The sequence below is a fragment of the Podarcis pityusensis genome (genome assembly GCF_964106645.2).
Source record: "Podarcis pityusensis genome assembly, chromosome: 1".
NCBI lineage: Eukaryota > Metazoa > Chordata > Lepidosauria > Squamata > Lacertidae > Podarcis > Podarcis pityusensis.
Genome location: NC_138028.1, coordinates 100,339,915 through 100,364,249, shown reverse-complemented (window position 1 = coordinate 100,364,249; position 24,335 = coordinate 100,339,915). Strand labels below are relative to the sequence as shown.

Below are 24,335 nucleotides of genomic sequence, written 5' to 3'. Positions count from 1 at the left end.
ATCTTCTTGGCACATCTTAATCTGCAGACTTCATCCTATAAATTCATTTTTAATAAGCAAAGTATATTTTATAGTTAAACTGTTTGGTTAAGCAAGCCTGAGCCAAATATGGGACTTGTGCTTTTTCACAGATCTGATTGGCAGTAGCAAAAAATCATCCTCTTTGGGGTAATTTTTCAAGGGTTGCTCTCAAATGAGGTAGAAAAGTTCACCCATTAAGAGTGAGGGAAATGCTGTTTCTGGAAGCTTTGCCCTTGCTCTGAACTGGCTTTTAGCCAATGCACCCACTGTCTTCTAGCTAAATCTTATGCTACATAGCACTGTTTATGTCATTCCACTATGTACATGATCAGTGTACTACAGTGGCTGAAATCTTGCATACTGTATGTGATTTCTTTTAAAGAACATGCAGCACTTAGCAGCACCAGCAGTCAGAAGAAGTCAAAGGGGAAAGCACTAAATAGCAGTGGAAAAAAGTGAGCATTTTTGTTGTTTTCAATGCATTGTCATCCAAAGGGGGGGGGGGTGGGAGCTGACAAGCATTCAGAGCAATACTAGTAATATTGTTTAATACTTTTAATTAAAAGTCTAATTTATGGGTGGGATTCACCTAATGAGCCTTATCAGCAGAAGCCCTCCTGCTGCTGCATCCTGTGCATACTCAGCATACCTCAAAATTGGCCTGGGGTATCAGGAGAATACCCAGAACAGCACACAGACGAACATGTTTCCATCTGGCAAGCTGAAATGCTTGTGCAAATGAAATGTTAATCACACTGTGACACTGAATTCTTCCTCAGATATCCAGATCTCAGATCATTCTGGGCATCTTTACAGTCACCGTGCTGCATATGTCATACTCAGAGATCCAGCTCAATATAGCTACTGGGGGCAGCAGAAAGATGGAATGTGGACAAGAGGAAGACTGGTTAAATATGAACCTCAGGCTCCCCATCCGTCAGCATTATGTTTTCCTGGAGGAGGAAGTAGGCTGTGTGAATCTGTCCATTTTGGTTCCTTTCTATCCCCCCCTCCCCCGGTATTAAGTTCAGTTATCCACAATTCCATATGAGTTTGCAATTATTATTTTTTAAAATGTGGAGAAGTGTGAATTTTGATTGGACCATGGTGGACCACACTGGCAATCCTGCTTATCAACATAAATGTGTTGTTCTGCCTGATCCAACCTTTTTGCATAATAACTGTATGTTAGAGATGCTTGTGTATATTGACTCTTGACCTTAACTACACTGGTTTGTTGTTACAAATGTTTCTTCGATGTATGCTAGCATTCCCGCAAGCTGATGTCCTGCAGCTGTTCTGGACAACAACTCTAATCAACCCTCTTTCCCTAATGGGAGTTGTAGTGCAAAACATCTGGAAGGCACCGGATTGGGAAAGGCTGACATGCTAATTGTTCTGCTTCAAAGTCTTCCCTCCTTTGGCTTTTCCCCCTTAAGGTGGGCATCCTCGTTCTATTGCTGCTTGTTTACCTATTTCCCCTTCCACACTCTTGTTAGAAAAAGTTGTGGGCAGTGTTTCTCCATGTTTCAGCAGACATGAAGACATCTGTTGTAGACATCATTTATCTCTCAATTAAGCTGCTCCATGTGGGAAGAAACCAAGTGAAGTTTCAAGAAATATGAGTGACTGGAAGCTGAAACTTGTGTTATGAACTCTGTTAAGAACCAAAGAAGAAAAAGCCATTTATACCTCATAATTCATTATTTCAGTTTGTTGAGTCCCCCCACCCCTGATATCAAAGCCCTATGCCTTATCCTTGATTGCTGTTCACCAACAATTTTACTCACCACTCTTTCTCATTGTTCAGTTATAGAACCAAATGCAAAACACATTCTGGCTCTGTGTGTTTTAGGTTATGGAGTCAGCTAGCATGAGGGGTCAACCACCTTTTGAAAACTGAGAAACACTCTGAAGCTGTGGTGCATGCTGTGTACATTATAGAATGCAGAATACGCATGGTTTTTTTGTGACATTAATCACTGATATAGAGTATTGGCAGCTCTTGTTTTGCTGCCCACGGTAACCACTTCGTGCTGGCAGCTACTGCATTTTCATCAGGATACGAGTGCTGGCACTTCTTTTCTTCTTTTACCAAAAAGTCTATTTCTCTGTCTTTCTTGATTATATATATTCAGAAGGATTGCAAGAATCTAAAGAAAGGAAAAGACTGTTCAAATTAGCATATGAAATAAGTATAAACCATGTATATATGAAGTTTCTCTAGGCCAAGTAACTGTAGTTCATGGTATTTCCTAGGTGAAATCCAATGGTGTCCAAAAGTGAGTATAACAGACGTCTGCTCACACAGTTGAACTTCCTCTCCTCCCACTTGCAGCACCATATACTAGAGAGTCTAGCTCCATTGTTTTGAAAGGGACACCAAATCAGCAATCATCTGGCAACCTGATAGTTCTAAATTTGGACTGTGATAATCTCCTATATCGTTAAAGCCCATTAGAAAAAAAAGAGTAGCAAATGATGTGATTAGAAGTAATGACATTAATTATTAATAATTACTGTCTCTATTATGTAAAAAAAGAAAAAAAGAAGGAATACCTCTGTGGACTTTCTGTTCATTAAAGGCCACCACTAGTAGTAATTCCAGGATCTGCAGTGATTGCTATCCTCCATTGTGCCAGTGCATCTGTGCTCAGAATGCATGGAGGGAGAAAGATGCATCCTAGCCCTTCTCCTAATGTCCCCATCACAGACCTTTGTGCATGGAACAACTGAACACACTTAGTGTCTTTAATACTGTCTGGAATCCTGCATGATTGGCATTCCCATTGACATGGAGGATTCTAAGCACGATCAGCCAAACACATGACAATCCCCCCTTCACCTTTCCCTCTGCATACATGGAGGGCAGAGCTTAAGCTCGTGGGAACAGGACAAATGCAAGCAGCTCTGCTGCTCCATGTGTTCTGGGATTGTGTGGAAGTGAATGGCTGAGCAAAGCTATAAGGAAACTATTTGCAAAGGAAGGACACATAGAGGTGAATTAGTTTTAATTTTCAAAAATCCATATTCAGATTTCAAACAGCTGGAACAGCAAAGGTCCATCAAATAACAATGGGAAAGGACATAGTTCAGTGGTAGAGCATCTGCCATGCTGAGGATTGAATGTGGGACCTTCTGCATGCATCTCCAGATAGGGCTGGGAATTTTTTACTGCCTGAAACACTGGAGACCTGCTTCCAGTCAGTGTGAACAGTACTGAGCAAAATGGATTAATGTTGTGACTCTGGATAAGGCAGCTTCCTATGTTCCTAATGGTATGTCAACTCAGGTTATGGTTGCTTTTGACTCCCCCTTTCCCATTTGCACACTGGTGGACTATAAACTGTTATGAAGTCTGAGAATAGGTGGAATGGAAGCCCAACATGTGGGGATGTATTGGCAATTGTCTTAATTACCCAGGCAACCTATGCCGCTACCTCTGGCTGAGTGGAATGATAATAATGTTCTTTAAAGTCCCCAAAGAGTGCTTAATATGCACATTCCAGACTATGATGAACAGACAACCTTCCATGCTATTTATGTTTTGTTTACTTTACAAAGTGCTAGCATATGGAAAATTTGATTTTGGGGGGTCTCAAGCTCTCTGAGCAGATGGAGTTTGGAAGCACTTTGAAGACAGCACACCAATTACCTAGAGGGTCTGAAGGAAGCGTGACTGAAGCATTAGAAAAGATGTAGAGTATAGAACTTTTGAGTTGGAAGTAACTCTGAGCATTGACATGAAAGACAGAGAAAGTAATAGGAGGCAGAATGTGTCATTCTAGAAGTGAACATTCTGCAAAATATTTCCAAACTATTAAAATATGGCAATAGTTCATTTATTTTATACTTAGAATTTACTGTGGATTCAAATTCGGCTCATTTACATGCTTATGAACTGAAATACCTTCTGAAGAACTGCTTAATAATATTTTCTTTTGTTCTTTTAAAAGGCCTATTGACCTCCTCTTCTTAATTTATATTCAACCAACTAACAACACAAGAGAATACCTTTGACCTCAGACAGAGTATGTGATCAAAGACAAACAACCTTTACCCCTTAGCCTCATTTTGGGTTAAAATTTATGTTTTCAAAGGGCAACTGTTTCCTAGCTAGCTGACACTGATTGCCACCTGCATTCAAAGCATATTCTGACTCTCTGTTAACTGCCACATTTTGAATCGCTAAATGAACTATTGGATAATAAAAGAAAGGTACATTTTGCAGCCCCTCAAAGAATCTACAGCAATCCTAAATTATTTTATCACAAGATGATAATGTTCACTCGTTTTTGGTTTTCCTGAGCAGAGTCCATCTAAGTGTATGTTTCTATAGCATGTCTTTTAAGTTATGAGTCCCTTTATGAAAAGAAACATTCTGGAGTATATTAAAGACAAGTTGCTTTTCCATTTGCACACAAAGCTTCATAGGTTTAGGCTTGTACATGTGTGCATATCAGATCAATTATAAGATACATTGGAGAGGCACTTCTTTTCACGCAGGGTGGACCAGTGCCATTATCCTCAGGAGTAGATCTTTGAGGGACCACAGGGACCGCCATTTTGAGTATACTTCATTGCAAAAGCAGAACTCTACCCGTGCTTCTCCAGGTGCAACCTTTCGCCATGTAGTGGAAATACAAGATAGGAGAGTTGAAGTGCGGAGTTTTCATTGACTCATAGTAAGGTGACTTGGAACCATGTGCTTCCTACTGTTTCACAACGGTCTGGGAATTTTCACTTTTTGGGAGCAATCAAGCTGGGTAGCAAAAAGAGCACAGACGAATGATCTAAGACGAGAAAGCAGGAGGTGTCAAGAAAAGGCAGCAGATGTAGTCCTGCACACTTAGGCTGCTTAAATTCTATCAAAATCAATAGAGCTTAAGCAGCCTTTCTGTATGCAGGATTGCAGCCAGCATTCACTTTAACGATATGAAATAAGCTAATCTTAGAGCACTTTGTAAGTGATGCTAAAAATGCCTCACTTGAGAATGCAGCTGATATAGAATACAGCTATTCTTAAATAGACTATAAAGGTTTCATCCTCCCTGTACCACCTGTGCTCCCCCAAACTGACTCTTGGATTGGGGGGGGGGGCAGGAGAACTCCCAGAACAGCAGCACATGGGAGGAGGTGATATGAGATTATTCCATTTGACAAGCTGAAATGGTTGCACAGATGGAACTTTCATCATAGTGCAACATTGAATTTCAGCCTTTAATAGGACTTACTCCTGCACAGGTAAGTGGCTACTGGGTTGCAGCCTAGGCTTTGGGTTATGGTTGGCACTGGTGGAAAGCAGCGTGTTTATGCCTCAAACAGCTGTGTGGCAGGCAGAAATTCAGCAGTTTAAGCGTTTTCAGGGATGGAAATAGAATTGTGGGGAAATCTACACCAGTTCTCATTCTATCTGTCCAACATTTTGTTATATGTGTGAACCCTCTACTCCACCTGCAGAAGAGGACACAAAATTGTATACGGCACAAAATGTGTGCAAATCTGTGTGCTCTTTTGTTGAGTGAGTCAGAGGGCCTGATACACATACTGGGGCCAGAAATTCTTGTTGGCACCTCTGCACAAAAGCACATCCTGTAAAACTCAGCTATAGTACTCTACCGCAGCATACAATTGCCCTGCTCTATACAGCCTGCTATCAGTGTACTACCCAATGTGGACTGTTTTGAGTACTCCAGTGCGGCTGAAAATGACTATAAATTAGATTGAGGTCATGCAGTTATTTGGCACACTTCATTGTATGAGTGTTTAATATTCTGAAAACAAGAAGGCAGCAGTCAGGTCAAACTGTCTCTTTTATAATCTGGAGGAAACCTTTCAACTTGAGTACCATTTTACACTGTATATTTGTTGCATTTTGACTGGCAAAATACTGCACAAGTCTACAAACCATAAAGCAGCTTGCAACTAGTGTGACATCATTCCCCAGGGAAGTCAACTTTTTTTGCTTTGACTGGAGTTTCACTTGCTAGGCAGACAGAGAGTGTGGCTGAAATAGAATTGCACCAGGTAGTGTTGTGATGTGTACTACAGATAACAGCATGATGTCATGACAGTAGTGTGGAACTAGCAAAGGGGAACAAATGAGAAGTGAAATTGGGTCCTGGAAATAAGGAAAGTCACAGGGATCTCCCCTACCCAGTGTGCCTCAATGCCGAATCTCTTCTTTCAGCAAGTAGGACACAAATGACTCCCAAAGACTCTTTGCACTAATTTGGACTTGCTTCAGTCATTTTGAATTATTTGAATGCCACAAATGCTACAGTCAATAACCTCAATTACAAAAATATAGCCCTACTTCTTGAATGAAATGACAGCAAGCATTTCTGCCTCCACCTTGACTTTCTTTCTTGCATAACAAAGGTATATTTTCCTCCTTTTCTGTGTCTCTCATTATCCTTGAAATTGGTGATAAGACAGTTCTCTGGTTTCATATATTTCTTAGCTGGTTCTTCCATTTACTGAGACATTTATGTTGCTATTCATAGGTTGCTGTCATGCATTTTTGTTCATTATTACAGGCATTAGTCTGGTTATGATGTATTTTGACTGGCAGCTGAAATCAAGGAGGAAAAACTGTATTTTATTTAAAAAAGGAAAGATAAAAGTATCAAACATAATAAAATGTAGCAGAGAAGAAAGGCCTCTACCTTAATAGTTCAGAGACTTCTGTGTCCTTCAGCTATCCTTGTTCTAATATTCTTAGAAAAATAAGTTGGAAGATACACTTTCAAACTAAATGTCTTTTCCCCAGATCTGAAATTAGGATTACTCCATCAACATCAAATACAGCTAGTGATGCTGCAATCGTGTGTGTACTTATGTGGATGAAGTGCCATTTAATTAATTGCACTTGAGAGTAAATAGGATCAAGATGCAAGACTGATTTTTATAAAAAAACAGAGAAAGATTGTGCTTTGTCATGCATAGGTTGTTTTTGTCTAATTGGGATTTAAGATGTAGGATAGATACCTTGCATTGTCCATTCAGTTTTGTCCTGCAAGTAAAAGAAACCTCTTGCTTGTAACTTTAAATATGAGTCAATCAATCCATCTAGTTATCTTTATTGCGGTCAAATACCAGACAGCAAAGTTAACAACAACATAAGCTGCATCCACAGAATGAAGTGGATGTAATTAAACATTTCCTATAAACTGATTTGCATTAAAAATAACACTCCTTCAGCTAAAATCTGTATTCCGGAGATGAAAATCGGTACTCATTGGCTGGCCATCACTTTCACAACTTCCTGTGTTGTTCTTGTTGCTATAAAACAGAATTTTGCAACAGGTCTTATGATATCCAGATCTTTATCAGCAAGAAGGAATTTAACATAAGTTTCCTCTGAGCAGCCAGGTAATTTCCTTAATAACTGTAAAATTAGCTCTCTTTGGGTATCACAGTACAACAGGCAGTATAGAAGAACATGCCCAATGGATTCAATCGCATTAGAGTTGCATGAGCATAATCTCTGTTCAACTGAGATGTCAAAAGGCTTCTCGGCCTTTTGGCTAAGAGCAAGTGTGTGTGTGTGTGTGTGTGTGTGTGTGTGTGTGTATGAAAATGAGTGTCATTAACTTGATATGTTAAAAATTTGGCTACGTTTGGAGAGCAAGCTCCAGACATTTTTTAAAGTTCACTTTGGAAAATACAAAGGTACCCAGGGGAAGTGCTCAAATGCTAAACTTGTTCAGAAAGTCACTCCCCTTCCCCCCCAAAAAAAGGGGGAGGGGGAAGAATAGTGGTAGAGATGATGTTATAAGCATGATTCAGTAAACGGTCATGACACTCGTATAACTGCATAACTGCATTCCACATACAGCTTCCAGGTTCCAATCCAGGTGTGCTAACTAGGCAGAGAATTGTATTTATTCAGTGTTATTAAGGAAGCACTACTGTTGTGCATAAGTATTGCTCAGTTCCATTGAATACAATCAATCAATCAATCAATCAATCAATCACAACTGTGCATTTATTACATTTTTTTTTAAATAGTCATTTGAAAAGACTGTATAGTATAGAGCTGCTCATACAAATCAATGAGCCCTGCGAAGGAACAGAACTGACCTTTGAAACTAACATACAAAGAGAAGACTTGCTTATTTGTTTTTATTTGAATTTCTCTGGAAGCTGGTTGGAGAAGGGCTGTAGCTTAGCCTACAATGGCCCTAGGTTCAATTCCTTACAGGGGCGGCATGTCCTGTTTTGCCGATTGAGGCGAAATGGAAAGTACCACTTTGCCCTGCCACTGCTGCCACCACCCACCTGCTCCTGCCGCCACCACCTGCTCTGCCACCACCACGTGTTCTGACTGCATCTGCTGCTTGCAGAGAAGCGGCACAAGCACCACTGACAATCTGGGGCAAGATTGTGCTGCTTCTGGGTGAGACCTCACCCAAAATAGACACAATCTTGCTCCAAATTGGTGCCGATAGTGGTGGCACTTCACCATTGGTGGAAGGGCTGGTGGGGCACACATGGACATGCCGTCTGGGGGGCTTCTGCCACCTGAAGCAGCATCCTTGCCCTGTCTAATTGCTGGGCCGGCTCTGATTTCTGGCAGCTCCAGGAAGAGGTGGGAAAGAACCCTGCTTTAAACCCTGGAGAGTCACTGCCAGTGTTTGTAGGCAGTACTGAGATACATGGACCAGTCATTTGACTGGGTATATGGCAGCTTCCTATCTTCCTCTTAGGGATGTTGGGAAGATGTATAATACTACTATTAAAGGCCTTTGCAGATGTAATGTAGCATACCACTGCAGTTTGCATGTAGCTTTATGTCGGCTCCAGGCAGACTGAGCAATTTTTATTCAGTAAACATGACAACCGGGGTTACAATTGCTCTCTGTTTTGGTTTCAGGTGTACATTTAAGCAGTGGTACAATAAAACAGGAGTTTTGAACTACTTTAAACCAAACCTCCTCCATGGGATCCATAATCCCACAGTTTAATTAACAAGTAGTTTATTCTTTTACAAAGACAAGATGGCTTAAAACAACATTCGCTCCGCTGCTCAGCAGTCTAGGTTGCTTTATTATATGTGCTTACATGCAAAACATTACTTAGCTTTTCCACTGAGTCAAGAAAATAGCACACTAGGTATTCTTAATAATACAAACGGTTGATCTACGTTGAAGGAAGAAATTCATTCATTTGAATATGCCACCACCAATGTTTTCAGGAGCTGACCTTGAAAATAGTATACTTGGATACAAAATAAAATAAATAGGGTGCTTACAACAAACTACCCCTCCTACTGTTAGTTCCTAGAGGGATAATATATAACTGTCCCTAACACTGTGGAACAATAAACAGTTTCTTTAAAGCTTTGAGACTGCTTTAGCAAGCACACCAGAGGCATTCTCTGCCCTGATTACACCAATTCTATACAGATCTGTTGTCTGAGACAACAATTAATCCCAGCGTATTTCACAACAGCTTATTAAATTGTTTAGGTTTTTAAGTTTTGTTAGTCCCTTTTACTGTTTAACTTATCTAACAAAGCAGTGAATTCCTCCAGGCTCAAAAATAATCACTGTAAAAGCTGAGGGTGCCTCTAGACTTGTTACTATTTTGTGGGAGACATGCAGGCACATACTGGAACTTTAGGTGTGTGCATTTAAAGGGTTCTAGCGCAACAAATTCACTATAAATAATGGGCTTTTTGCAGTTTGGAAAGTATCAGGGAAATGCATTGAAAAGTGTGGGATGAACTAATGGCTAAGGGGAGACGTATAAACACCCCACACACAAATCAGGGTGAATACAGTGGTACCTTGGGTTATGAACTTAATTCGTTCCAGAGGTCCATTCTTAACCCGAAACTGTTCTTAACCCAAAACCGTTATTAACCTGAGGCGCGCTTTTGCTAATGGGGCATCCTGTTTTTGCTGCACCACAGGTGCGCTATTTCCGTTCTCATCCTGGGGCAAAGTTCTCAACCCGAGGTACTACTTCCGGGTTAGCGGAGTTTATAACCCAAAGCGTTTGTAACCTGAGGTACCACTGTACTGGGTGAATGTTCATCATTGTATAACCACCCTGCAGATGAACCAGAAAAAAATAACAATAAGGATGGATATAATCTCACTTCTGTGTAAGTTTTGTGCAAGTAAAGCAGGATGAATGTTCAAAAACACCTTGTCTGAAGGAGCCATTTGAATCATATACTGTGGCAAAGGGACTTCCCATTAGGTCCAGTTTGTTGAGCATCATTCATGCAGGTAGTGCCCAAGCACATAATAGCAATTTATTATTGAAAAACTAAACATATCACTTTGTGATATGAGATAATTATGAGACAAGCATAGCAAAGGTAATTAAGTTTAGGGGAAAACTGTTGGCACATGATTTGAGTTTTTAAATTTAAAATTTAAATGTAGTTATTTACTGGCATTTTTATCCTGTTTCTCAGTCTCATGGAAACCCAAACCACTACAATCCTGACTGACAATATAAAATATATAAAAGACGAAGAACACTGCTAGCAATTTAACACCACATCCACAATGTGCACAAAGCGAGAGACATAAGCAATCCCAGACACATACACACCCTAAAAATATTTCAAAGGGACAATGTTTTTTAAACAAACAAACAACAACAAAGACAGGAAAAACCTTCCTAAAAGGAAATATATTATCTTGGGTAAAGATGACTGAGTGGGGGAAGAGCTGTAAAATACGTAGGTGGTTTAACCTTCTCAGACTTGGAAAGGGGATAAAGGCTGCTTTAAACTCTCCTCTATTTAGTTAAAAAAAAAAGCTTCCTGCAAACAGAGAACTAACACATCAGGCAGAAAGAATGTAGCTAAATTTGCCCTTTGATTTTGAATTAACCCCCCCCCGACTATTTAATGCAATAGAACATTCCAATAAAGTAATTCCCCTATTACCTGAAGCAGGTGAGGTAGAATAGAAAACAGGAAGTGGCTGCAACCACTAAGAAATTTGAGTGAGTGAGGGGAGAGCTATCTATGGATATAGGATATCTTTGTAGGCCCACCACTAGGGAATGAGCAAAAGCACCATTAGCCAGTAGATGTGTATTTGTGTGGGGGGTGCTGCTGGCTACTCAGTAGCAGCATATCTACACAGGGGAGGAATGCACCACCTGTAAGCTGACTTGGTGCAGTCCGTTTTTACACCTCAGCTTTAGGCCGCCACGTTCTGCCGCAGGTGTAGACTAGGCCCTAGTATATCGATGGCCACTAGTCATGGTTATATGCTGCCTCTGGCATCAGAGAGACACCACACCTGCGAACACGGGGAAGAACCCCAGGAGATACTTACAGGTAATGGTGGGAATTTATCATCCCATAGTTGACAGCCAGTGATTCTGTCGACTGAATTTCCCCACTAGCAGCTTCTGGGGAAAAGTGTAAGTCTTAACAGTTGCTAGGCAACCACAAAACTCACCTGAGGAGGCAGTGCCAGGACAAAGTTGAGGGGGAAATGGTTCCCACAGGTGTTGCACACAAGGCCTTTCCCCTCAGTGTTTATGTGTGGGTGATAGTAAATAAACCATCATAATGAATTCTTATGCAGAATGACAATTTCAGCATATAATCTATACACTGTGAGGATTTGTCTAATGCATCTGATATATGCCTTTTAAATGTAGGTGTAGTGTTTTATGTATTGGGTGAAAGGGTGAACAACAAATGCATTTTACTTTTTATGCATTTTTTGCATATTTGCTTAAAAGCCTCGTTTCATTAGCTTGTCATTCATTTCTCTTTTTTTACTTTTTTATTTGCCATATTTTTATTTTCAATCATCCATAAACCATTTCATTATTCACTTTTGTTTTGTTTACAGAATATTTATGTGACGTAGGCGAGTTTCTTTGCCATGATCACAGGACCTGTGTATCTCAAAACTGGCTCTGTGATGGAGAACCTGATTGCCCTGATGATTCTGATGAGTCACTAGATGTCTGTAAGTAAAAGTGAATTGCGAGTTCCTAGTTTTACTTTGAACTGTGACATTTCTGATGGTTTCATTTAGTTATAAAAGGTGGATTCTTCATGATGTATAGACTTTTTGTAGAAACGTGCATTGAAAGAACAGAGAGGTGTTTTGTTCGTGTCTCACTTTATAATGAACAATATCATCCAAGCATATGTTCCGTATTTCCTTTCTGACCTAGTAGATTAGCTACAGAGGGCAGAAGCAAAAGGGAGAGAGAAAATAATAGTATACCAAATGTCATTTGCAACAAAAGTAGGAGGAATACGGACACCTCAAAGGAAAATGGAAAGGGAGAAAATGAAAAAGAAAGTGATAGGTGAAAGAAGTGAAGTATGAAAAATGTCAGGGAAAGCTTTAATAAAACATGTTTAATCATCATCATAAAAAAATCTTGTTTTCTCTATGGCTGAGGGCTATTTGAGTGCAGGCTTCTCCTCAGCACTCTTGAGATTAGACTAAATCTCTGTACCTTCACATTCCCTTGTTTTTAGAACTAAGAACAAAATGAGGAATTCTGATCCATGTCCTCAAGATAATCATTTCATGTAAGAGTAGCTAGTAATAAAATTGGATTATGAAGTGTTGAGGTGAGTTTGGAGGGCAGAGGAGGGGGACAGGAAGTCAAAGACCACAAGATATATACACAAAAAGTTTCATGGATCAGGTAAAGGTGATACAGAATTCTATTTTCAGTAAGAAGAAAGAATGAAGACATTTCAAAGATAATATTTATATGGTCTGATTTTACTCAAGAGCAATAAATGGTCTGATTTTACTCAAGACCAGTGGGAGATTTGACTTTTTGTAGCTGACACAACATATCATGGTAGTGATGGCAGACAAGGCGGGAAATACATTGCCCAATTTTTTTGGGGGGGGGGCAGGGGTGAACACCATCCACATCCAACTCTTTATTAATCTTCATAAGTAGCCAGACTAGTTAATGATGATTGGAGCAATCTGATTATTAAAACAGTAGGATATGATTCAGCGAATGTAGGGCTGAAGCAAAAGGGTGTTCCCAAATCAGCCACCTATTCTTGAAGTTGGTAGGTGTCAATTTTCTTGTGCTAAATCTGGGCCTATATTTTAGCTTTTTTTATTAACACATGCAGCACTTAAATCTGTATTAATGGTTTCTGATTTTCCTATTCAGTGGAGTTCGTCCATCTTAAATGATGTGCCTATTTTTATCTCAGGGGAGGCATCTGCTTCCCACTCAACCAAATACGTACCTGAATGTGGCATGAGCACCAAATACTCATCCTGTCACCTTAGAAGTAAGCCCTTGATCTGAGCTGGGAAGACTCTACTGTATAAGAAAACAAAGACCCATGTAAACTAATACCCACAGATCTTTGATTTCAGATTCGTCACTGGGAGTCCCAGCATCTCTTTGTTCAAATGAGTCTGCTGAAATGCTTTCTCTCTTTCCTTCCCCTTTTGAACCATTGCCAGCCACGTTCTTCAACCCCATGCTTTCCTCCTTGTCCTGGGAGCACTTTTGGTGTGTGGCTTCCACTCTTGGAGTCCCAGGGAGAGGGCTGGGATTTGGCAGTTGAGCTCCCCTGTTTACCTTGGTTGGAGAATTTAGAGTCCAACTGGGAGTTGCCAGGTGGGGACATCGTTGTGGGGGGACACCATCCTTTTAGAGCCGCCACTTGGCATGAGGCAGCTATTACTCAAGTGGTGATACCCCAGTGCCATTCCAGTCTGAAGGCCGAATTCTTAGCCACTAGAAATTAATGTATACTGCAATGTGTTATCTGTAGTCCTTTAAAAAATGCAATTTGCTTTACTGGGATTCTTCTTATAGAAACTCCTTTGAATATGTTTTTTTTTTTTTCCAAATCCTTTTTTAAAAAAGGGACTGGTGCAGTGTGTATATAGGCTGCCTTTACCCCTTGGGAGCAATAGACGTATCTTCCTAGAATAGCACTTCTCTTGTAGCGGATGACAACAGGAGCTTTCTTTTCTCTGCACCATGTGCTTTAGCTGACCAAAAAGAAAAAGGCTAAAAGTCAGTGAAGAGCTGAACAGTTAGGGAGACAATAGAGACACTAGGCAATCCTGCTGGTAGCAGGCTGGTTTCTTGTTGAGTATTTAAGGATTTTTATGATTTTTACTGCAAGTTTCCATTTTTCTAGTAGCCGTTTGCTTTTGATACTACTCTGTTGTCTATCCGGTTGAAGATCTACATTTAGGTGTTCACTGCAATAACAGTTCCTAACATTCGAAAGCATACTTTCCTTTGTGGAGCTCTCCCACATGGGATATAGTGTTTTCTCCCCTGTTTTAAATTAGGCCTTAAATACCTTTTCAACTTGCTTCAAATTAATGATGTTGGGCTGGATTTTTAAACTGCCACTGCTTAGTATGTTATATTATGGGCTCTTCCAGTTGACATGTTTATTGAATCCTTATCCTGATTTACTTGTACAATACTTATACAGGGATAAGATTATATCTGGACTTTATTGAGTATTCACTTTGATTTGTTTGCACAGAGGTTATAAAACAATGGACATTCACCCTGCATTCATCACAATTTTGTTATGGGGTGTTTATACATTTTTTTTATTAGTTATTTTTTCTTCTCACACATTTGAATACATCTACCTGTCACTTTGCTAACTTCAAAGAGTCCATTTCTTTTTTTAGGGTGCTTTATTCCATTTTAATTTTGCAAACCTAAATACTTAGTATGCACTTGAAAACCTCTTGCAAAACCTCCTTGCAGTCTGGAATTGCTCTGTGGATTCTGAGGATTGCTGGTCTGGGTTTGCATTGTTTTATCCTGTTGCCTTTTACTTAACAATTTATGTATCTGTGTTGTATTTTTAATTTTTTTATGTTATGTTTTTTATTATTGTTGTTCTTAGCTGCCTGGAAGGGCTTTTCTGGCCTGAATGGCAGTATACAAATATAAAAATAAATTGAAAAGGTGAATAGAAGCATTCTCAGTCTACTAAAAGATAAATAACTATGACCCCCCACCCCATTACTTTACCTTGGCTTATTCTTTCTCATACGGACTCTTCTGCTCTGCTTTCTTTCACATTTGTGCTGTCACACATATTTACCACGCCTTCAACCACCTGCCTCTGATATATGCCTTACATTCAGTTTCTCAGCTGTTAGCCCCTCTTTCTCCCTTCCCTCCTTCATGGCAAGAGTACATAGTCCTACATTTAGGGCTTGTGTGATGTTTTCACCAAAACCCTTTCCTTTGTCCCCTCCTTTCTTGCTTCCGCTACAGTCTTTCCTCCCTTTTCATCTTTTCAAACATCCTTCTGAGGTCACTGCCTACCTCGCCACCTTGTCTCCAGGCTGAACTTAAATTTTAGCATCAGAAGCTACCCTGTTTGTCAGCATTCTGTTGTCGACACATTCACCCACACTTTTGAACACTAGCCAATAACGCATTGCTTATGGATGACAAGCAAAAGTGAAATTTTTAGCTACATTGCGCTGTGAAGTGCTTTACAATTCATAACTCTGTTTCATAGTTTGAGTTTGAACTGGCATTTCCTCCCCTGAAAGCCAGTATGCAATGAATCTGGTACATTGCTGTTTGTCCACAGAAGGGAAAGCTACAGGATACTAGCTCTTCCATAACCCTACATGAACATGCAAGCTGTTGTTTTTAGATACAAAACTAAATTGATCCATTGTGTTAACTTTAGCACCTTTTTTTTTTATTTCAGTGATGTCACCTGCTGTTGTTGTATTGGATAAAAAGATTTAATCTCCTGCTTCATATTTAATTGAGTGTTTTCCTGCTTTCTTTCAATATTCAATTGGTTTAGAAACAATTGCATTATATTTTCTATATATTCGGGTTTTCAAATTAAGAACCACCACATTATAATTCCATCTAGGCCTGTAGCTTGCTTGTGAATTAAAGCATTTCAATGTTCAAATCCAACCAGCTTGGCTGGGCACCTGAATCAATGGAGAGGCCAGACCCTCATCTGGTGCACACTGGCATCAATGCTGTGAAGTTAATGGAACTAACAGAGGATTTGGCTCATGGCATTTTTCAGTTTCACTGACAGATTAATCTAAATCTTAGCACTGAGCTGTAAGTGTGCATGATCACAGGAATGTTGCAGTATTTACATAAAATTAATTGTCTGAGCAAGCACTCTTGCCAGTGAGTAATTATTCCAGTGAGTACATAACTGTTTCTTGCCTTATTTCGCGACAGGACACAAAGTGTCTCAAACACTGCCATGATCTTTCTTCCCATTTTTATTCATAGAAATATTTTTCTACATCTTGGAAGAATATTAAGAAATAACATTTCTGTATAAACATTTCATATACCCATTACATATTCAGCAATAATGTGTAATAGCTAAATGTAAGTTTCCTTCTTCACTATCACTCCAAGTAACATTTCACATTTGTGCTTGCTTTGCTAGCTTCCTTGCCTCTGATATTGGCTTTTGCTGAATGACAAATATTTGCCTTTGTGGGCAGACGCTGTCAGATTTTGAGTTGGAAGACTCACCAATAATCATCTGAAATGTCAAGTGGCTGAACAGCATTGCTATTTTCCATCCACAAATCTATGTCCACAAATCTATGTCCAATCTGATGGGTACTTTTACTAAAATATTCCACTAGGTACGTTATTTAACTTGGCCAAAAGGGGAAGTAGCTTTTTTGGTGTTTTAGCCTTACATTCTAGAGAGGATGGGGGTTTTTTTGGGGGGGGGGTGTCAGGGACTGTTTTGACAGTCCCAAAAACTGCTATCATATGTTTTGGGAACAGATGGTCCATAAAGGAAAAAGGGAACTCTGGAAATGGAGCACATACATTTCTTCATGGCTCCAGTGCCAAAATTTAATACTAGGAGAAAAGGCACAGGACAAATTTTATGCAAGCATTATTGTTTTGGCAAGACAGTTTTAACTCGCATCTTATCTGAAGACAGGATAAATGTTACAGGAATTTAAAACAGAAACATGATGTTTTGTAGTACAGCAATTGAGGTTCCTGGTGCCTTTTTAAGACAAGTTCTTGGTCTGCTACCTTTCCTTAACTGTAGATCAAAATTGCCTTCCTGAGGAGCAAAAGCTGGCCTTTGGTTGCAAACCCAGAGATAAGGAAACTTTGCAGAAAGGGTTGTGACTATAGGACTTGTTGTCAGATGACCAGGAGAAAGTGCACTAGGAGATTGAAACCGTAAAGGCAAGACACCACATGTAGGGTAAACTAGGGCCACTTCATTACAATATACCTAAGAAACTATGGACTTCTACAGCTACATAGGGGAAAGAGACCTTGTGTGGGAAATCATCAAAAACTCTATCATAAGCCTGCTGAGTGGGTGAGTCTTCCCCGTGAGGAGTAATAGCTGGTTTTAAATCTAACTCTTTCCCCCTGCCATGCCTCTTTGGGTGAGGAGGGTCTTTCCGATTCACACTTTCTCAGGGCTGTACAACCCCAGGTGAGTGACATAGGTTAACCCCCAAAGTGATCCATACTCCATCCCTCAGGTATCAGAGCCCTGTGTGCAACTCACTGGAATTCCCAGTCACCTGAAAGTGCCTCAAAGTACTTGCCATCTAAGTCCATTTCTTCCCTTCCCACACACACCTGGCAAGTGACCAAACCAATTAAACCAACCAACTTAACACTCATTGTTAGCTGTCTTTAGCTGGCACCACAATGTGGAGTAGGAGCAAAAAAATCTGTACTCCAACCTGAAGAAAACAAATTCTACTTAACCCCAAATATGGTGACAAGTTAGTCTCACATGGCATACCAGGAGGATGGGCTGGGGGGACACATTTGAGAATAATAATGAGGAGGAGGAGGTGGGCGGCAAGGCCTTATAGGGAGCCAGTGTGGTATAGTGGTTAAGAGCGGTGGACTCGTAATCTGGTGAACCGGGTTTGCTTCCCCGCTCCTCCACATGCAGCTGCTGGGTGACCTTGGGCTAGTCACACTTCTTTGAAGTCTATCAGCCTCACCCACCTCACAGAGTGTTTGTTGTGGGGGAGGAAGGGAAAGGAGATTGTTAGCCACTTTAAGGAGTCTCAAAGGAGACCTGAAGTGGTTTCTTGCCAGTCTTCTCGTTTACCTGGAAATGTAGTCCTGGTCAGACCACTTTTGGAGCCAGATGGAGGAGCAGTATTGAGACTCTGTATGGGCTATATGCCTTCACATGGACAAGAAGCCGCTATTGGCTCAGCTTGGAATTTTTAAATGTTCCAGTGCACACCCAGTAATAAGATTCAGAACAGTCAATCCCTTGAGAAAAGTGGTTTATGATGCGCCCTTAGCACAGCTGACACCAAATTTCATGAAAAGAGACATTTGACATGAATGGAGTTCTGGTTTAAATATAATGTATGAGCAATGCCAACAGAAGCTAAAATAATTTTGATAAGACTAGCAGAATGTTTCAAGAAAGTAATGTACATTATTAGCATATTTCAGTAAAGACAGGCATCTTTGGTTGTTGTTTTTTTTAATTTATTGATTGCACACTCTTGGTGCTGCATTCCAATATCATTTGATTTCATATTTGTATGCTGCTTTCCCAAGAACTAAGTTCAGCTGCTCTCAACAATAAAGCATTAACTGTTAAAAGCAACACTTCCTATTGCAGAGAAAAATATAATGAATGAGTCAAGGCAATAAAGGCATAATAAATGCCTCAAGTAAGTGTACGTTGCTATATAGGGATAGGAGTTGAGCTAATATAAGCTTCCTCTGCTGCAAACTCTGCAGAACCTAAATGGCAATAGAAAGACGTTCAGAGCTGCTTATTTATATACTTATCCGTGGTATCTGTATGCCACTGCAGAAGTTCTCTGAGCCATCTAACAATAAGGAAATATAAATGAGTATTTAAAGCAGCATAAATCCAGTAAAAAGCAAAACAGCATAACTACAACAAGCTTTTTGTTTCTTCTATTCCTGCTCATAAATTTGCACAAAGTGCAATCATACCCTTGTATTAAATGCTAAAATTCTTTCCACTGCAGTTGATCAGCAAAAGCAGTTATATGAGCCACTCAGGTACACTTAAGCATAAACTTTCTGCTGGCCTTTCTCAAGCAGGTGAATTTCACCCTTGAGTGTCAAAGCACTTTGCCACTACAAATAAATCAACATCCTCTCTCTGTTTTTTGGTGAGAGCAGGAGCTATGGAGGTCACTTCCCCCACCACTAAAATGCAACCACTGCAAGGAGAAATGAAAACTACTCAAATCCCAAAACGAAGCCTAGAATTGTGCAGATACAGGTCTCTGTGACTTGTCAGGTATGCTTATTCCCTGCAATTTATCTGTCTCTGGGAATAAAATGTGCAGCTGCACATTTGGAAAGGAAGGATTTAGACTGCACCTTATTCAGCATCACTAGCAAAGTATGGTCATGGGGGAACGTCAGCTTTTCTTCCACTTTAGCCATGGTTAATTATCTTATGCCTCTTTTGTTTCCAGATCAGGTTTGTAGGGAGGAAGTTAATTTAACTGAAAGCTGATGGCAGCAGTTCGCTTACTTGAATTCAATGCAAACTCCTACCTATGGTGCAAGAGAAGAATATGGCCCCTGAAGTATAGTGCCTGATGCCCAAATGTCAGGAATAATTAGATCACATTAAGGATTAATTGCTAGCTAAATTGCACTTTCTCTGCGCTAGCTTTTTAAAATGTGTGCCTATTTGAAAACTGAGCTCCAGTAACTTTTTTTAAAAGGGGGGGGGGATCCCTTTTAAAAGGCAAAACTATACTAATAATTAATACCTAGACTCAAATGGTGCTGTCCTTTTTTTTAGCCGAAGGTCAATGTTGTTTTTTATGACTCAGCTACACGTTTCCAACAGTACCAGGATTTATGCTTCAGAGTATTGGTTCAACCTATGGCACCTTAACAGCATCGTAAGGAAGCATGGTTCTGTATGGCTTTCTGTATCCCTCAGGGGAACCATTCGTGTCTTTCATGCTTTTCCCCAGAGTGCAAATGAATATTTGAGCAGATGAGTTCTTTGAGCTTTCATCCATTTGACTTTCATTCTTTTCTACTTCTTTTGTGGTTTATTCCCCTTGGCTTGTTTTTCCTGCTGAAATGGTGTCCCCTGTTCATTTTTTAAAAAATGCATATTGGATGGACTGTGGGCAAAACTGAGGCATTCCTCAACTCCTTCATCTCTTTAACACCATGAGCTGCAGGCAGAAAAGGAAGAATCAACCACCCGATAGGGATTCAGCAGGTGTGCCTGAAACTGGAAGATCATTGTTAACCAGTAGTGAAACTTCCAACATTAGGAGCAGCAAGCTGTAGCATTGTATATCTTCCAGTTATGTGCTTTCTACTTCCCTGAGCAGTGAGATATTCCAAGAGAAGCAGTAACATTGGTTTGGTTTCCTTTGGAAAGAGAGATAGCTGGTGGTGTTTTGTAGCATTGCAATTATTTGCACATATACAGGTAGGGCATAGGTGGAGATGAGCCACTTAAGTCCACAGGAACATGTACAAAATGTCGTGGGCATCAACCCACCCCCAAACAACCAAGCCAAGCCCTTGCTGCAACCTGTTCTACTGGGTACAACAAAATCAGCTTCTTTCAAGCCTAATTTCGGTAAGGGAAGCCTGTGGCACCAAGGATGGCATTTGTGAATCCATGTGCACTCAGAGACAACATAATTAATAATTATGTTTGTTTATTTAGACAATTTGTATACCACTTAATTACAATCACTTGCCGACCCAAGCCTTACGCACTCCTGCAGGCTGCAAACCTACTGCCCTTCTTCTGATCCCCAGAGAGGCAGTCTAATAACAATATACTTTTGCCTTCTGCTCTCAGCTCTTCTTTGCATTTTTGGCTCCTCTCTTGAGCTCTAAAATATGCTTATTTTGTTCCTTTTCACACACTTACATGGCCCTGCAACAGCCCCTCCTCAGTCGGGGTGTGGGGTGGGGAACGTACCTTCTGAACATTTGACATTACCAGATATTTTTTCATCATTAGCTTAGCCTTAGCTCCTACTGAAGGCCATTAGCTTCCTTTGTCACATCCCAGACTCTAGCCAAATCCTGTCTAAATTGTGGTTATAGTCCTGCCTGCAGTAATGGAAAAGCAATTTCATCATGCTCTGTAAGTCTAAAATGTAGGAAAGTGGCTGGGTTAGGGCCAAACAAATCATAAACATTCTTTCTCTCTCTTTCTCATATGCGTGTGTGTGCTTTTAAAATATCATGAGGAGCAGATCCGAATTGGGAGCATGGCATGGGTCGAGAGGAGAGCTTAATTGTTTTTAATGCTAAAACCCACCCTGGGACCATAGAGCGGCCGATAGATAGATAGATAGATAGATAGATAGATAGATAGATAAACAATGAACCCCATTTGCTCTGGTTAGATTTTCAGTGGGGTCTAGCATGGAGGAAATGATTAAACTACCTATTTTAACCTGTCATGATCATGATACATATTGGTAAGTGTGTGGCTGTTATTTAAAAAGCAGCAAGGCAGTGGTGGGGCAAGAGAGTGATGTGGTTAATAACACTTCTAGCTTTGCCGTTGGTGTTGAGTGAACCTACTGGATGCTGCTGCCCTGGCATATGACACGAAACATCACAAGCCCCCTGCCCTCCCTGTTGTGCTGTCTTTAGCTTCTCACCTCCTTTATCATGTTTATTTTTCTTCTCTTCTCTTTGGAAGCTATTTGCTCACCTCTGCAGTGCTGTAGCCTACTGCCTCCTTCAATTATTCTTTTTTATTTCTCATTTCGCATCCCTGCCAACGCTATCCTCTGGCTGCAAAGCTTTTCCTCCAACATTTCTATAAACTGCAGATCAGCAATGCTCCTACTGCTCTATCCATCTGCATTGCCATCGCCAAGCAGGAAAAAGTGCTCTCTTTTTTGGGAGAAGCCATAAAAGGGAGGGAGGCATTTCAAAGGAAGCAGATTGATGTATGATCTTATGGCTCCTTAAAAAAAAAAGTGATCAGAGGAGTTCTTGGGCTTTTCCACACCAGAATAAAATGTAGACCCTATCCTAGGGTCACCCTGAACCTGTCCCGCTCTAAATGCAGGATTATTCCATTTTGGACTTTCCAAAGATAAAAAGTCTGCATTTAAGGTGGGGTGAGAAAGGTCTCTGGGACCTGAGATGGAGAGGTGTCATGTGGATGTCCCTGCATTAATGAGCAGGCAGGCCGTTCCAAATTCACATTTTGGTCCTCTGTGGAAAAGCCCTTAGATAGGCTTACTTGGAGTTTTAAATTTTTCTTCTGATTTGCAGAATAATGTTGCCAGGTGTGATGTGATGTACCTTTAGGAGGAGGGGATCATCAAATTGCAACATACCACCTATTGACAGGCAATAACAGTGATATTTGATCTCCCTTCAAGCTTCAGTAGCCTAAAGTTGTGGATCTGGTGCAGAGAAGACACTGTGCCGTTCATGTGCAGATGGCATAAAGTAGGTTTATTGAAATGCAACACAGAGGCTATGCAGATATAGGTAAATAATTTTGCAAGATAATATAATTTGGTTTTATATTATTTGGGAATTCTGGAGCTGGCATCCGACTTTGGGAAATCATTAGATGCCAAACAGCTTGCTTGTGCTTTTAGCCTTCACTGTTATTTTGGTGGCTAAAGAATCAACCTCTCTTGTACGATACATTTTATCCCAATTAATCTAACTAAGAACTTGTGGATCCTGTTTTCTTATTTTTTTAATTTTTTAGTAATTGATTGAAAGAGAAATATGTTGAACGTGTCTAATCATTTCTGTAGCATCCAACTCAAACTCCTGCCCAACCACAACCCCCTCCCAAGAAAGCTACTTTCACATTTCACTGGGCAAGGAAGGGTAGGCAGCAAAAAGACACTTGCTTTGTCCTCTGTACTTTCTACAAGCTAACATAACACCTTAGATCACTTAGCTGTCTCTAGAGTTTGGCCTGCCTTTGCTGATAGTCAGGTGCTTTGCCTGATTAGTCAGATTCTTTCCCCTCACACTCTTCTGCTTCATCTGCTACACAGGGAGCATCACTCTTCTAATTCCAGCTAGACCACCAAAAGAGAATATAGGGGTGCTTTGCATCATTTGCCAGACTGTGTGTGAAAACTTATGGCTGTCATAGAAATGAAGTTTCTGACTCTTAGCTCCCTCCTTACATGCTTCACCTTTCTCTCCCATTTGATTTACATTCTTATGGGATTCTTTTCAGGAGTCTTTTGAAAGAAGCCACACTGCTCTCTGTCAGACACCACGCAATTGTATTGCAGGAAGTGAGAGAATGCACCACGGGCAGTAGGATGCTAGTGATGTCATGCCAGAGCTGCAAAGCACAAAGCTCATCCTAAAAGTCAAACCATTCAATAGGGTTATGCTGATGTAACACTAACACTTGCCTTCCTTTCTGAAATAGGGATGCTTCTCCCCCATCTGGTCCCCCCCCCCAAGTTTTGGAGTTCTGAATGGCCTGATATTCTTTCTGTAATATTGGGAATTTTCAATTGTTTTATCAATGCACAGTGAACACTGGGGATACAGAAGAGGGAGAAAAGCAGATTAACTGTATAAACCAAAAAAAACTGCAGAAAACTGTGCTTGCATAAAATTCAGAATTAAGTAGAGATTTCCTAATTAAGCCAGAATTCAAGACTATTCAGGGGAAAGTGTAATTGGCATGTGTGTGTGTGTGTGTGTGTGTGTGTGTGGTGTGGGGTCGACACATTCCTATTCTAAATTCAGAAATACATTTATGTTAGCTTCTCACTTGACATCTTATGCTTGGGTAGCTTAGCTCACATACATGCTTCAACAATTGTGAAAGCTGCAATCACATGTGAGATGTGTAAAAGGCAGTTGGTAAAATAATAAATAATAAAAATACACATGTGATTATAAATAGCTATGTTTTCCTTTAAAGGTAGGAACTCTTAATTCCTATCTGAGCTGTTTGAATCTAATGTTCCTGGTGCAAGGTCTTCATAAATAAATGTTTCACAAGACTATCCATGTTTAGGTGTATAACTCTAGTAAACATTTCCCAAACCTGATTTACGTTAGGTGGATGCCATTTGGGGAAGATACAGGAAGCAAAGTTGCTTCCAGTGTCCGCATTGACTTTGTTGGAGCAAACAGATAATTACCATATTTGCAGTAGATAGATTCACAAATGACAATAATATTTTGTGGCAAAATGTTCTGTTCAAAGGCTGCTGCTTGAGATAATGCCACTTCACCTTGGGCCTCAGTTACAGTGCAACCCATTACAAATGCTCTTATTATAATAATGACACGCCTGGCCTTTAAACATTGCACTGTAAAGAATGCAG

At 40.2% G+C, this 24,335-nt stretch overlaps 1 protein-coding gene and 1 long non-coding RNA gene across 4 annotated transcripts in view; one reads left to right on the top strand and one right to left on the bottom strand.

Moving 5' to 3' along the window:
* Positions 1 to 24,335, top strand: part of LRP1B (LDL receptor related protein 1B) — a 776,343-nt gene that overhangs the window by 199,604 nt on the left and 552,404 nt on the right. For 2 of the 3 annotated variants that reach the window (XM_081004635.1, XM_081004633.1), the window contains exon 2: positions 11,859 to 11,978. The exons of the other annotated variant lie outside the window; for it this stretch is intronic. In XM_081004635.1, the coding sequence (XP_080860761.1) occupies positions 11,859 to 11,978 (120 nt within the window). The remainder of the gene's footprint in view (positions 1 to 11,858; positions 11,979 to 24,335) is intronic. 3 annotated transcript variants of the gene reach the window in all.
* On the bottom strand, positions 4,636 to 11,417 carry LOC308479670. The gene is made up of 3 exons (XR_013987778.1): positions 11,331 to 11,417; positions 6,338 to 6,595; positions 4,636 to 4,814 (listed from the first exon to the last, which is right to left on the bottom strand). It is a non-coding gene; the product is annotated as an uncharacterized lncRNA (long non-coding RNA).